Source organism: Sapajus apella, unplaced genomic scaffold (assembly GCF_009761245.1).
Source record: "Sapajus apella isolate SASKATOON/1434 unplaced genomic scaffold, GSC_monkey_1.0 scaffold38, whole genome shotgun sequence".
Classification (NCBI taxonomy): Eukaryota; Metazoa; Chordata; class Mammalia; order Primates; family Cebidae; genus Sapajus; species Sapajus apella.
In genome coordinates, this window is record NW_022436978.1 from 2,844,246 (window position 1) to 2,859,492 (window position 15,247).

General features: G+C 41.8%; 1 protein-coding gene across 2 annotated transcripts in view; it reads right to left on the reverse strand.

The window, feature by feature from the left end:
* Positions 1 to 14,620, reverse strand: part of LARS2 (leucyl-tRNA synthetase 2, mitochondrial) — a 159,060-nt gene extending 144,440 nt beyond the window's left edge. Inside the window, exons 1-3 of one of the 2 annotated variants that reach the window (XM_032298038.1) lie at positions 14,498 to 14,620; positions 9,537 to 9,788; positions 3,604 to 3,732 (exon numbers count right to left, since the gene is read on the reverse strand). In XM_032298038.1, the coding sequence (XP_032153929.1) occupies positions 3,604 to 3,732; positions 9,537 to 9,767 (360 nt within the window). In that variant the 5' untranslated portion in view covers positions 9,768 to 9,788; positions 14,498 to 14,620. The remainder of the gene's footprint in view (positions 1 to 3,603; positions 3,733 to 9,536; positions 9,789 to 14,497) is intronic. The other variant, XM_032298039.1, reaches the window with a different exon arrangement.
* Between the last annotated feature and the right edge of the window lie 627 nt (positions 14,621 to 15,247).

Genomic DNA, 15,247 nt, shown 5'->3' on the forward strand with positions numbered 1-15,247 from the left:
ATAATTTTAATACTTCCAAAAAGGAAAACTCTAGACCCAGATACCATCACTGGTCAATGCTATCAAACAAGATAGAAATAACAATAAGCCGGGCGCAGTGGCTCATGCCTGTAATCCCAGCACTTTGGGAGGCCGCGGTGGGCAGATTACCTGAGGTCAGGAGTTCGAGACCAGCCTGGCCAACATGGTGAAACGCTGTCTCTACTAAAAATATAAAAATTAGCTGTGTATGGTGGTGGGCACCTATAATGTCAGTTACTAGGGAGGCTGAGGCAGGAGAATTGCCCGAACCTGTGAGGTGGAGGTTGCAGTGAGTTGAGGTTGCGTCACTGCACTCCAGCCTGGGCAAGAGAGTTGAGACTCCGCCTCAAAAAAAAAAAGAAAGAGAGAAAAAGAAATAACCATAATACTCTAGGATTTCACAAAAGAGGAAGAAGGGATGCTTGTTTTATGAAGTCAGTATAACCCTGATACCAAACCAGACAAGGATATCACACACAAAAAAATGCTACAGATTAATATCCCTCATGCACATAGGGATATTAGCAAATTAAATACAGCAATATACATATTCAGGAAGAAAAAAAATACATCATGACCAAATAGAATTTTTCTCAGGAATGCAAGGGTGGCTTAATATGAAAAAAAAAAAAAAAAAAAAATCAATCAACATGATATACCACATTAAGAGATTAAAGGAGAAAAACCATGTATCATCTTAATCTCAATAGATGCAGAAAAGGGATTTAACAAAAATCAACATTTATTCATGACAAAAATTCTCAGGACATTAGAAATAGAGGGGAACTTTCTCAACCTGATGAAGAGCATGCAAAGATAGAGTGGAACAGGAAAAATCTCTGGAGTAAATTGGGAGGAAGAAGCCAAGATGCAGCAGAAAATTCTGGCCAGTGGGTCTCATGCTAAGAGAGCAGAATGTTTCAACAGGGAGAAAAACGATCCACAGTATGCTATGTTGCTGAGGTTGAGGAAGAAAAGGACAGCGACATATCCATGGAGGTCTCTGGTGGCCTTGAAGAGAGCAGACTTGCTCATGGGTCACTCCACTTTTTGCATCCTATAGTGCTGTTGTTAGTGTGCCTTAGAACTACTTCACATATCTCCATTCAAGAATAAAGCTGGTGGTCAATGATTATTTACTGACTGAACTAATCAATACATGTGTCAGACCCTGTTTGGCAGTCCCAGATTAGATATTCCTTCCCTGCTTAGAGTGAGGATTTGAGTCTAAGTCTATTCAAGCTCAGGAACCAATCCTGACATTGGGCAGGTAAGATTTTAAAATGACAAGGAAGCTCAACAGACTTTCTTTCACATTACTGACAACCACGGTTTCGGTTTCTCTTTTGCCACATCACTTAAAAATGGCCAGACAAGTTTTCACCAGATTTGGTGATTGTATCTGAGATGCTCTGACTTAAATATGAACTATGAAAATTAATAAGAAATTAATTTCAGGAGAACCTAGAGAACCCCCAAAAAGAGGGCTCGTCATCTTAAACACAGCAACTGAAACTGTGAAACAAAAAGACAATCTTAGGTACCTGGTGATCACACAGACTAAGAAACCATCAACCAAATAACAAATAGTGGTTTCAACCATAATGAAGCAAATCATGTCGCAGGATAGACAATATGAATTGCAGGATTCATTTACTAAACAGTGATGAATCACCTTCCTAAGCAGCTCTGAGAAATCAGATCAATACAAATAATAATTACAGCCATCATTTATTATGGGATTATTATGTGCCAGATATATGCAATAATGATAAGATTAATAATCTCATCTAACTCTCATAACTCTGTGAGGAAGAAAGTATTGTTATCCCTAAGTTAAAGATTAAGAAAGTGGGATGCAGAGACATTAAATGACTGCAGAGTTGCTTGGCTAGAAAGTGGTAGGTTCAAATCTAGGTTGTTTAATTTCTGGGTCTAGCCTGACTTTAGGCTTCAGATATGGTAGGAAGACTCTTTGTCTTTTGGGCCTGAGCTGCTTACAAAAGTACCAGTTCCTCTGGGCCTGAGGCTCTGCCTTGAGCCTCCTCTGTAACATCTCATCCCATCCAAGGAAATTAGAATCCCACCTACAACCCCCTCAACCACCTGTTTTGCTAACAGGCTTCCCTGCACCCTATCATAAATGTACAGTTTTGCTGTAAAAGCTTAATTGTCCCAAGGTGGGTGGATCACCTGAAGTCAGGAGTTTGAGACCAGCCTGACCAACATGGTGAAACCCCGTCTCTACTGAAATACAAAAATTAGCTGAGTGTGGTGGTGGGCGCCTATAATCTCAGTTGCTTGGGAGGCTGAGGCAGGAGAATCGTTTGAATTCAGGAGGGGGAGGTTGCAATGTGCCAAGATTGTGCCATTGCTCTCCAGCCCGGACAACATGGTAAAACCCTGTCTCTACAACATATACAAAAAATAAGCCGGGCATGGTGGTGCGCACTTATAGTCCCAGCTACCTGGGAGGCTGAGTCAGAAGGGTCACTTGAGCCTGGGAGGTGGAGGCTGCAGTGAGCTGTGATTGCAACTCCAGCCTGGGTGACAAAATGAGACACTGTCTCAACAAAAAATAAAGCAAGAAAAGTAAAGCAAAGAAAAAAAAAAAAAAAGAAGCAGGCAATGGGGTAAAGAGGAATGACCCACATCAACCAAGGAAGAGTGTTTGTCCTTCTCTCTCCCAATAAATTTCAACTCATCCTTCAAGGCCCATATCAGATTTTCCCTCTTTTTTTTCCCCAAAGATAGGGTCTCACTCTGTTGCCCAAACTAGTGTGTAATGGTACAATCACAGCTCACTGCAGCCTTGACCTCCCAGATTCAAGCACTCGTCCCTCCTTAGCCTCCTGAGTAGCTGGGACTACAGGTGTGTGCCACCACGCTGGGCTAATTTCTTGTACATTTGCAGAGACTGCGTTTCGCTACATTGCCCAGGTGGGTCTAGAACTCCTGGGCTCAAGTAATCCTTCTGCCTGAGCCTCCCAAAGCACTGGGATTACAGGCATGAGCCAGTTGCCTGGCACAGATGTTCCCTCTTCAGTGGCACTTTCCCTAACTCCCAGAGTTGTTACTCCCCAAATATTTTGTCTTAAAAAAAATTATTTTTTTCCATTAGAAAATAAATATATGCTCAAAGAATAAGGAAAACATCAAATAGAGAGCAAAAAAATCTCTCTTTCAATGAAGAAAAAAAAAAATCTCTCGCAGTCCCACCTGCCACTCAGCACTGATGTGTATTTATACTCTTGACCTCAGTCCCTTATAAAATGATTCTCTATTCTTGGGGGAGCATCTCCTGGGAAGATTATCAGTGTTATCCACATTTGTATCTACCTTTCACCCATTCTCACCTGATCTCCACCCCTAGCACAATACCCAACTCATGGCTGCCCCCCAGTTAACCTAGATACTTTATTCTAATCCATAAAAGTTAACACTGAGCTTTTCATGTCCAGCTTCAAAGCTGTCCTAATAGTAAGGGAAGTTGGTTTTCTTCATTTGTCTTGAACAGATGTTACTACACGTCAACTCTGTGTGTGGCAGACAAGGGCTGCTCCAGTGGGCACCTGTTCTTACCTGCATCCCTCTCATCATCTGGAACCGGGCTATGGTGTCGCTGATGGTGTAGACACGCACGTGGCCCATGTGCAGCTTACCAGAAGGATAAGGGAACATGGAAAGCAGGTAAAATTTGGGCTTTGATTTCTAGGAAAGAACGACAATGAGTATTTATTAAGCATTTTCTGGGAATTCCACATGTATATACAATATTTTGGCATTTTACGCAAAGTAATAATTTAACATTTTTGAGGTTTCCTTTTTAAAAGACTGTTCCCAGAGTGTAAATCAACTAAAATGTCCAAAAGCAAAATTTAAAGCCCTGGTTTAAGCTAAAGAATGTCCAAAATAATGCCAAATAACCTCTAAGTGTTAATTATCCATATATCTAAATTTTTTTTTCTTTTAAAAACTTTTCTTTTAAAAGGAATGAATTAATAGCATTTGCAGTGACCTGGATGAGACTGGAGACTATTATTCTAAGTGAAGTAACTGAGGAATGGAAAACCGAACATCGTATGTTCTCACTGATATGTGGGAGCTAAGCTATGAGGACACAAAGGCTTAAGAATGATACAATGGACTTTGGAGACTTGGAGGGAAGGGTGGGAGGGTGGTGAGGAATAAAAGGTTATAAATAGGGTGTAGCGTATACTGCTCAAGTGGTGGGTGCAGTATGCTGATTCGTGTAACCTAATACCACCTGTACCCCAATAACCTATGGAAAAAAAAAGTGGTCCCAATGCAGACCCCGAGAGGGTTCTTGGATCTCGGGCAATAAAGAATTCAGGGCAAGTTGGTAAAGTGAAAGCAAGTTTATTAGGAAAGTAGAGGAATAAAAGAATGGCTACTCCATTAAAAAAAAAAAAACTTCTGAGACAGCTTCTATCTAGGTCCTTAAAGATCTGTCTGTTTTTCCAAAGGAAGCTCTGACACATATATCTATATAATTCAAGGAAACAATCATTGAATCACATAGACGTAACATCTTTAAAACTGGAGTCTCTTCCTAAATTGTCTATAACTGCATTCTGATGTAGATTTAGCAGTAACAACAGGATCCTAAGGTACCAATTTGGGTCCTGAGTTTCCCCAATGTCTTGTGAGCTTATCTTTCAACAAAAAATGTTGAAATGGGAAGGTAATGAGAAGATCTTTTTAAAAAGGGAGAAGGTTGTTCTCCAGGGATGATAAATAAGCAGCCTCAGGGCAGGGTTATATAACTCTTCAGCTTCCAAAGAAGCAGCTTCATCACGAGAAACACAGAAAACTTTACATGTATCTGAACAGAAGGAATGCAGGCCAATGAGTCCTTATTGGATCACTGACTTCTGGCCTCTTAATTCTTCCCCTCGTAAAATGATAAATGTTGTCATGAGTGTGCACGTGAATGGATACGGCAAACAAAGATGGTAGTCCTTGAATGGACTCCTACTGGGGAGACCTACTGTTCAAGGGCAAGCACTGTGCTTCAGTCACCTCCTTCTCCACATCTGCCCCCAACGCCAGCAGGAGCTTAATGTTGGATAAATGTTCACTGGCCTTTCTGCCCAAAAGCCTGATAACTGGCCCCTACGGAGCACTTTTTACCCAGCGAACTTCACAAATCCCACCCAGGTAATAGGAGGGTTCCTCATACCCAAGTTTACGTCACCTCATGACAGGGTTGGGGGTGGAGGAGCTGGGGAGAAAGGAAGAGCAAAAGGTAACGGGGTGACTGCTTCTGTTTGGTCATTGAGGGACAGAACTTATGCTTTATTTATTAATTTATTTCTGCTTTTTATTTATTTCTGCCTTCTGTTTTTTTCTTTCTGGCCTTACTCTTTTCCTAGAGCTTTACTAGAGTTCTTTAAGAATCTGCTTCCCCCAAAGTAATGAAAATAAACACAAAACAGAATACTCATAACCCTTCTTTTGTGAACATATGTGGGAGGGGCTTTTTAAATATTGTTTGCTGAGTGTTCGCATGACTGATAATGCACTTAAACCAAATATAATTAGTAGAGCAGAAGAAACCAGAAATCAGATTTTTGCCAAGGAGTTCTTAAACTTCCTTCAGCAAAGAACTTAAACAAACCTATAACAGAACCATTAGCAAGTGGCAAAAAAAAAAAAAAAAAAAAAAAACCTCACAAAAACTAGAGTAGGACTTTTCTTTGTGCTGCCCATCCTCTAGAAATTACCAAGGAGGGTTTAGCTGCCTGAGGGAAGAAATGGGAAAAAGAGAACAATTAAGAAATCCGGATCATACACAAACTAGAAAATCATCTGGAACTGCTGAAATGAGAACTACAATGGATTTATACGAACAGGATGGAAAGCAACACGTTGGTCACACACTGTAATTAGAAACTGCAGATTTATAACTCTGAGGAAAACCTCAGAAGTGTGAGAGAGGACCTGAGATTCAAGGGCTGGTGGGAACTCAGGAACTTAATAACTGTCCTTAAGAAAATGAGTGGCATTCCGGCCGGGTGCGGTGGCTCACGCCTGTAATCCCAGCACTTTGGGAGGCCGAGGCGGGTGGATCACAAGGTCAAGAGATCGAGACCATCCTAGTCAACATGGTGAAACCCCATCTCTACTAAAAATACAAAACATTAGCTGGGCACGGTGGCGCGTGCCTGTAACCAGCTACTCAGGAGGCTGAGGCAGGAGAATTGCCTGAACCCAGGAGGCGGAGGTTGCGGTGAGCCGAGATTGCGCCATTGCACCCCAGCCTGGGTAACAAGAGCGAAACTCCGTCTCAAAAAAAAAAAAAGAAAATGAGTGGCAGATGACCCTCTCAGCTTATGAGCAAGTCCCTGGAAGGAGGTACAAGACCCCATTCTTGTACTTAGTGCAGATCAGAAGAAAACTCTCTACTCTCTACTCAATTCAAACCTTACTCTTTACAATGAATTAAGCCTAAGGCTTATTCTTAGGAAATTTTTAGGAATATGTGAAAATAGCTGTTAAGAGTTCTTTAGGAGTCAGGAAAACAGTAAAATCCTTGATCAAAGCTGTTTCTGTTTTCATTTTAAACTTTTTACACAAAATTTTTATTATACTAATATGTTTATTTTATTACACATTTAAGTCTTGCCCCAAACATTTTCCACTTGTAATTTCTTTACTAGCATCTCCTTTTTTACATTTGTTCAATAAAGATTAAATTAATAGCAAAATGAAATGAATAATTATATACTAGCTAAGCCAAAATCCAAATCTGAGTTCATAAAAGATACATAGAAAAATATTGTTTTCTAAAGTCTTTAATATTGAAGAATATTTTCATTTATTGCAGAAAAGGTATTGAGCTTATTGCCTGTCCCTGCCTTTTTCTTTTCTGCATGAATTAAGTCATTTTCCTCTGACAATGAAATAAGTTCTATCATCTGGGGGTGGAAAAGAGAGGAATGATGGGAGTTTCTGTTACAATTGAGCAAGAATCTGATTGAAAGGGAAATTTTCATAATTATATAAAAGTGTAAGAATTCCTTTAAAATAGATTAAGATTTTAAGTGATGGGGAAAGGATAGCTTTTATAAGTGGGTCCTATTATTTTTGTCAGCTTCTGACTTTAGAAGAAAGATGACTTCTGCCTCTTTATAGATCATGCTCTGAAGCTGTCGCTGAGCCTACAGGATGACAGAGAAAAAGGAGCACCTCAGTAGGAGTCCGGAGCCCTAGTTCTGGTCCTAGCTTTGTCACTAGCTGTGAGGCCTTAGGCAAACGCTTTTGCCTTTTGGGATCAGTTTGCTATCTGTAAATCAAAGGTGAGACAAAAGAAGGTTCTCGGCGAAAAAGCATGAGCTCAGGAATCAAACACACGTTTGATTTTGAATCCTGGCTCTGCCATGTCTTGGCACATTACCTAAACCTCTGTCTGAGACTCGGTTTTCTTACTTTAAAAATGAGGATAATACTGCTATCCCCTGGCTTGTTTCAGGATTAAATGAGATAATCAATTGAAAGATGGTGCCTGGCACATGGTTAAATGCTCATTAAATGGAAATTCTTTTTTAAATAATAATTACGGTGATGGCAAGACATTCAATTTAGAAAAACTCATTTGAGAGGATTTCAGGTGAATTTAATATCACAATGAGATCGATTATAAATGCTTCAAAATCCACCAGCATTCTGTCATAGTCTCAGCTCCTGATAGATACACCACGTTCTGATCTTCGTGCGTCTTTTATTTACGTGCCACTTCAGTTTGTAAAATGCGAAAGTCACACATTTTCTCATTTGATTTTCAAAACAGTTCTGTGAGATAAACAATGCAAGGAGCCCCAGAATCTAAGACGTTAAATGACGTGGCCTGGATGATGCAGGTTTCCTGGGGCAGGGCCACATTACAGCCAGGCTCCAGCTCTCTCACTGAGTGCTCTACTTTGCCATTTCTTGATTCAAATCCTGATAGGGGGCCACCAGAGGATCACACACAATGCCCCTTACGCTATGCCCCCAATTACTAAAAAAATTTATTTTGATCCATTTAACATTTTTAAAAACCATAGGCTTAAGAAGAATGAGATGTCACAAAATCAGTACGCTACAATGTCGAAATGTTTGGAAGTCAATAAATGGTAATCCAAAGAAAGGGGAAAAGGGCTAATTTTACTGTCCTCACTCAGAATTACACTGCTCCTTAAGAGTTTGTTTTCAATTATATTAAGTTATATTGGTCTGATGATGTTGACACAAGGGCTTTTCACTTCCTAATGAGGTAAAAGTCAAGCTTTCATTGTAAAATTATGCATTACATTCAAACCTTCCTTTTTTAAAAAATTTCGTTTTACTTGTTATACACTACTTGTTATTCTCAATAGCAATTTTTCTTTCTAACCATTGCCCAAAACCATCTTTCAGTTTAACACAAATAGCTCCCCTCCCCTCACTCATTTTTCACAATCACCAATCTCATAGAAAGAATGAGTGTGATGACAGAACCCAGAAGGGGGAAAAGGCAAGTCGAGAGGTGTGGCCTTGTGCAGCTGTACTTACTCAACTGCTTGCCTTGGGCCTAATCTCTTTATTAAACATCGCACATTTGTATTATTCGACTATAACTACCACAAAGAGATAATCAAAATTTAAGAGTAAAACTCTGATCAGATTCAAACATTTCATGTTAACAAGTCACATCTCCCAACTGTCATTTTGACCATTATGAAGAGGTAAGGGTAACACATTCCAGACTGATTCCCAGCAAACTAGCCTCCCAGAAAAGGAAGAGAGCACTTCATGGAAACTGGCTGCAGCCAAGTATTATACTTCCACAATGAATTCAGGTAGAGTGTCGAGCTAGTGCACCTGGTGCAGAAGCCAAGGGTCCACTAACTCATGTAGCTGCTACCTTAAGGTTAGACCCTACCCCAGATCACAGCAGTGGAAGGACTGGTATCCCCTAACCATGATGCTGAGGCGGCGGAACAGAGTTGGAGGCTAAGGTCCTGCCAGGGAAGGGGCAGATACTTCTCAGAACATGCAGCCAGCGAGAAGCCCAGATGCCTCTCTTGGAGTCTCAGATATGACCCTGCCAGATCCCTGTGTGCTGCCCCACCATGCAATAAACCACAGAGGACCCAACATCTGGTAGAGCTCCTATTCTGATGAGCTTCCCCTAGTAAATGTTGCTCTAGAACACCTAGGGTGCTGCTGTCTGCCATATACCTCGTGCACAATATTACTATGTGTGCATCCACCACACTGGAAACTCTTCTAAGCACCATCCTTCTATCACCTCATTTGTGCCTCCCCATCCAGCTACCCTCCCAATAGTGCAGGTGGGCATAATTATTATCACTCTCCATTTCAGATAAGAGAATTGAAGCACAGAGAAATTCAACAATTTGATTCAAGGTCACATATTTAATATCTTATTTGAACCACGTAGTCCAACCCCAGAGTCCAAACCTTTAGCCCCTCTTCTCTACCCTCTAAGAATCTCTCAGAATACTCACATCGATTTCTGAAATTTTGGAGGCCTGTTCTTTTATTCGTTGATGCCACCATTTCTCGACATCCTTTCTGGTCTGCAACGTATACTCTTTTGTCCACTTTCCCGTGGCACTGTAGATACTTCTGGTACATCTAGGAATTACTCTTTCCCACTTGATGACATCTGGCCCACCATTTAACTGTCTTTTCAGAAGAGAGGCATAAAAACTCAATCTCTGCCAAGCCGAAGCCATTCTTCAGAAGGTGGGAAAACCCTGAAAAAGAGGGTAGAAAGCACACGATGAGCTGCCTCAAACCCTCCCCAGAGCTTATTTTTCCATTCGGCATAGTCCGGTGTTCTGGGCTTGTGCTTTCCTCTTGCTCTTTTAATGATTTCTTTCCCTGAAAAGAATACTTTAGCAATTCAATTGAGCTAAACACAAACTTTTTAATAGAAGATATAAAGGGTCAGTGGCCTCTAACATCAAAGATGGAAAACTCCTGTAGGAAAAAATGGAGACCCTCAGCTGCCAGCTCCTGCACAACCTCAAGTTGCACGGAAGGCATGGAGTGCCCTCCCTCCCGTCCCTGCGGGCCAGACTCCCAGGGACTCTCCACCAGGCTTCACTTCCTATGTCTTCAAGCCTCGGAGGAGCTCAAACACATATTGGATTGGCCTTAGACTCAAACATCAGAAGGGGTCTAAACATAGGCCTCCCAGGAGGACCAGAAATTCTGAACTATTATTAGCAATTTTTTTTACATATTATAAATTAAATATATAGTGTAGGCTGAGCCAGAAAATAACCATTATTTAGAAGACTGTTAATTCATTTAGTTTCTCCTTCATTTATCAATAATTTATTTATTTACTTACTTTTTTAGAGACAGGATCCTGCTCTTTCACTCAGGCTGGGGTGCAGTGGCACGAGCATACCTAAATGTAACCTCTGACTTCTAGGCTCAAGTGATCTACCTGCCTTGGCCTACCAAAGGGCTGGGATTCCAGGCATGAGCCACCACCAAATATCTACTGAGTACCACTAGGCCCACACATTGTTCTAGGCACTGGGGATACAGCAGCAAACAAAAACAGAGTCCCTTCTTTCTTTTTTTTTTTTTGAGACAGAGTCTTGCTCTATTGCCTAGCCTGGAGTGCAATGGCTGGATCTTGGCTCACTGCAACCTTGGCCTCCTGGGCTCAAGCAATTCTCCTGCCTCCGCCTCAGTAGCTAGGATTATAGGCACGCACCACCATGCCTGACTGATTTTTGCATTTTTAGTAGAGATAGGGTTTCACCATGTTGGCCAGGCTGATCTTGAACTCTTGACCTCATGATCCACCCACCTTGGCCTCCTAAAGTGCTGGGATTACAGGCGTGAACCACCACACCCAGCTTAGAGTCCGTTCTTTCATGGCACTTACAAACTAGTAGGGAAGCAGGTAAGAAACAAAAATATATAATGTGTAGTCATGGTGAGTGCTATTTTTTGGAATACAACTCATAGACTAGGGCCTACCAGGATACCCAGTTGTGATTCAAAATTCAATTTTAATGTTTCATTGGCTTCTTCCACAGGTACATTCTGGAAATAACCTCATTGAAGAAGTTTCACATTTTATTGCTATTTAAAGGGTTGAGGTGAGATTTCATCAAATATTTAAGATATATGACTAAATAGCCCAAACTTTCTTCTTCTTGCCTAACAGCATTCAAGAAGTGCTACAGTGAAAAGACAGATGAAAACAGTTTTCAAAACAAGAGAGAAATAAATAAACCTGGCACTCTAAGCTGATGTTCTTTGATGCTCTCAAAATTCTTTCCATACCTATTAGGATTTGGCCTGTTTCACCAAGGTACTGGACACAAATGTTGCCAGGAACGTCAATAAAGGCTTATAACAGTGAGTTTCACGCTCACATAAGATAGCAACATAATGTGAGCATCTTACAAGTTGGTCTGCCAAAGTAACTGACTGGCATATCAGTTCTCACTGCATTAAACAGCTCTTGCTTCTTTAGGGGTTGAATAAAGTACACACTTAAAAAAAAAAAAAAAATCTCCCAGCCAAGAATGGTGTCTCACGCCTATAATCCCAGCACTTTGGGAGGCAGAGACAGGCAGATCACAAGGTCAGGAGTTTGAGACCAGCCTGGCCAATATGGTGAAACCCCATCTCTACTAAAAACACAAAAGTTAGGTGCGCTAGTAGTCCCAGCTACTCGGGAGGCTGAGGCAGGAGAATTGCTTAAACCTGGGAGGCGGAGGTTGCAGTGAGCTGAGATCGCGCCGTTGCACTCTAGCCTGGGTGACAGAGTGAGACTCCGTCTCAAAAAAAAAAAGAAAAAAAAAAAAATCTCCCTTAGGCCAGGGGCAGTGGTTCACGCCTGTAATCCCAGCATTCTGGGAGGCCAAGGCAGGCGGATCACCTGAGGTCAGGAGTTTGAGACCAACTTGGCCAACATGGTGAAACCTCTTCTCTACTAAAAATACAAAAATTAGCTGGGTGTGATGGCATGCGCCTGTAATCCCAGCTACTCGGGTGGCTGAGGCAGGAGAACCGCTTGAACCAGGGAGGCACAGAGGTTGCAGTGAGCCGAGAACACGCCACTGCACTCCAGAGCCTGGGCGACAGGGTGAGACTCCATTTGAAAAAAAAAAAAAAATCTTTATAGTTGGGCTTGGCTATTTTAAAGTACATAGGCATGATTACAGATATTTGGGTGAACTATATGAAATTGGTTAAATGTTAGCAATTCCATATAACCAACCTAATATACATACACTTTGTACACTTAAGGCAAACTGCATTTATTTTTAGGGCTTAGGGTTCTGTAATTAGAACTCCTTAATTATATAGAAGTCATAGATTTTACGGTTCTCTTGCCAAGTCAACACTTTCATACCTTTGCAAACCAAAGAATGCCTGTTTAGCAGAGGACACATAAGTGGGTGCCTGCTACTTCTCTCCTAGACAGCATCCCCTAAGAACACATAAGGAGTGTTCTGGGCTATCCTCTCAAATAGAAACAAAGGGGCACAACAAAATTATAAAATACAAAGTGACTTGAATTGCTGTCTATACTCTGTCTACACAAGAATAAGCTTTCTAAATATGTTTATACAATACCTGGCTCACTAATGACCTCTCCTTTGCTTAAATAAACCAATGAACTAGAGAATCCTGAAACAGATCTGTATTTAAAAGCATTTAAAGTTCTTTAAAAAAAAAAAAAAAAAAAAAAAAAGCAGGAGCAGGTTAGAGAGTAATAGATTATTCAACAAACAGGAGAAAAACTTAAAATTAGAGCCCCACCTCAAATAATAAGCTAGAGTAAATCCCAGATAGATTAAATAATGTTTTTTATCTATAGGTCTGGATCTGAAAAGCAGAAATAAAAAAAAATAAAATACAATAAATAAGAATGTTTTTTAAAGTACCATAAAACAAGATAAAAACACAGATGAGCATTTAATAAATCTCAAGAGGGTGCAGGATGTTCTGTTCTGAGTAAAAACAATGAAAAACTTCACAATGGAAAATATTAATAAATCTGACTCTAAAAATATAAAACATCTGTATGCCAAAACCATTATGAACAGAACTGGAAAGGAAACAATTAGCTATGAGAAAATGTTTGCCAAAATTGCAATGACAAAAGGTTATTCTACTCTTGAGTTCATGTATGAGAAAAGAAACACTAAAATTCAAATTTTAAAAATGAACAAAACAGCAAAGATGACACATAAATGGTTAATAAAGAGGACATGAAAAAGATCAACTTTGCAACTAATCAAATAAACGCAAATTAAAACAATGAAAGTTTAGTTACCAAATTGCCAAATGAAAAGAAATATGCAGTTTTTACATAACTGCTGGTAGGAAATGTAAATTGATTCCACCTTTCTGGGGAGCAATCTCATAACGTGTTAAGACCCTTTAAGAATAGTTCATATCCTTTGGGGTTAGCAGACCCCACTCAATCCCAAGACCCCACTCAGGTTCTAATTCCATAGGAAGATTAACAGAAATCAACATATAGTCAGTATTCATGGCTATGATTCATTACAGAACTTCCTAGGTTTCCTTTACTTCCTAGGCCTTGTTCTTGGGCACTCCAAGTACTCGTCCACCAAAGCCCTGATGGACTGCCTCTTACTGACTTTATTAGACGGCTGTGAGGATATGACGAATGTGAAAGGTGTAAAAATACAAAAGTTAGCCGGGCATGGTGGTGGGGGCCTGTAGTCCCAGCTACTCAGGAGGCTGAGGCAGGAGAATTGCTTGAACCTGTGAGGCGGAAGCCATTTCTTTCCTACAGGATTGAAATCTTATCCCTACCAAAAAAGGGATTACAGGCGTGAGAGAAGCCTAGGAGAAGAGTAGGGGGCAGAAAAATAAACAGAACACAGGGGAGAAGCACATGAAGGCATCTGTGTACTACATCCAAAAGACAGTGCAAGAATGCACCTGGGAAAATTCATCTTAAAGAAACCAAGTTTTGTGAAAACAAGTATCTTGGATTTTGCAGCTACTCATTACCTGTGACCTCAGGCAAATTTCTCGTCTGGAACCTCATCTTTCTAACCTCCGAGCCCTAACATGTGGCAACGACCTGTGGGCCCCCGAGAGGCAAGTGATGACCTTCAACTGGGTCCAAACCCCTAACCCGGGGAGGGGGAAAGATCCAAGGATGAACTGGGGTAGGAGAGCAGTGGAGAGGAAAGTTTGAGTACAAAACTACGTGTACATGTGCGTTTTTCTGGGAAAGAGTTCAGAGCTATCAACGGAGTCGGTGGCTTAAAGAGCCTGAAGACCTGGATCTCAGACATTTTCGGTTTGGAGTTTGCAAGGGTCCAGGACTACCTAACCCAGCCCGCACCTTCCCTGCCTGCCCGCAGCAAGTCAGAACTTCCCGAGACGGAGGAAGAGGAGACCGGGCCTCGTCCCTCAACTCGCTGCGCCGGGTCCAGGGGTTTACCTGCTCACAGGCTCCGGCCTGCGGCTCCTCTACTCGTTTTCCACCTTTAGGCGAACGCTTCCCGGCCACGCACCATGGGCGCCGCCATATTGTCAAAACAACAACTTTATCGATAGCGTCCGCGGTCCACACAGACAGACGGGGGCGGGACCGGGGAAGGAGAGCAACCCAGTCCTCGATTCCCAGCAGCCCGCGGGGCGGGGCGGGGCGGCGGCGTATGCGCGGCCGCCCTGTGCTCCGCCTCCCGGCCTCTGGCACGCCCTTCAGGCGTTCTGGCGTTGGCAAAGCTGTAGACGTCCGAGGCTCAAATTATTACAATTGTAGCAGACGGATGAACGCCGTTGATTTAGTGGCGTCAGAATAAACTAGGCGGCAGCTGGTGAAAAGAGCCCTGGGATACAGCCCAGACCCGAGGGTTCGAATCCCAGCGTAGCAACATCCGCTTCCTGGGGTTGGGCAGGTCTGGACTTCTTGATTCCTAATGGATCGCATGATGAATGAGGCACCTTCTTCCACCATACTCCATAATCCTCTAGCCCTGGAGGCGGGGAGTGAAATTACATGGCCAAGAATAGATTTGGGGTGAGGTACTTTTCTCACCAGGCAAGTGTGCTGGGAGTCAGGAAAGCACGATGCCTTCCCTTTTCCTAGAGGAGTTTGTATGTCCCATGCCCCCACTGCCACACAAGCGGCAAGTGTTTCATGCTTGTAATAAATCAACAAATCAATGAATTGCAAAGAACCAGTGGT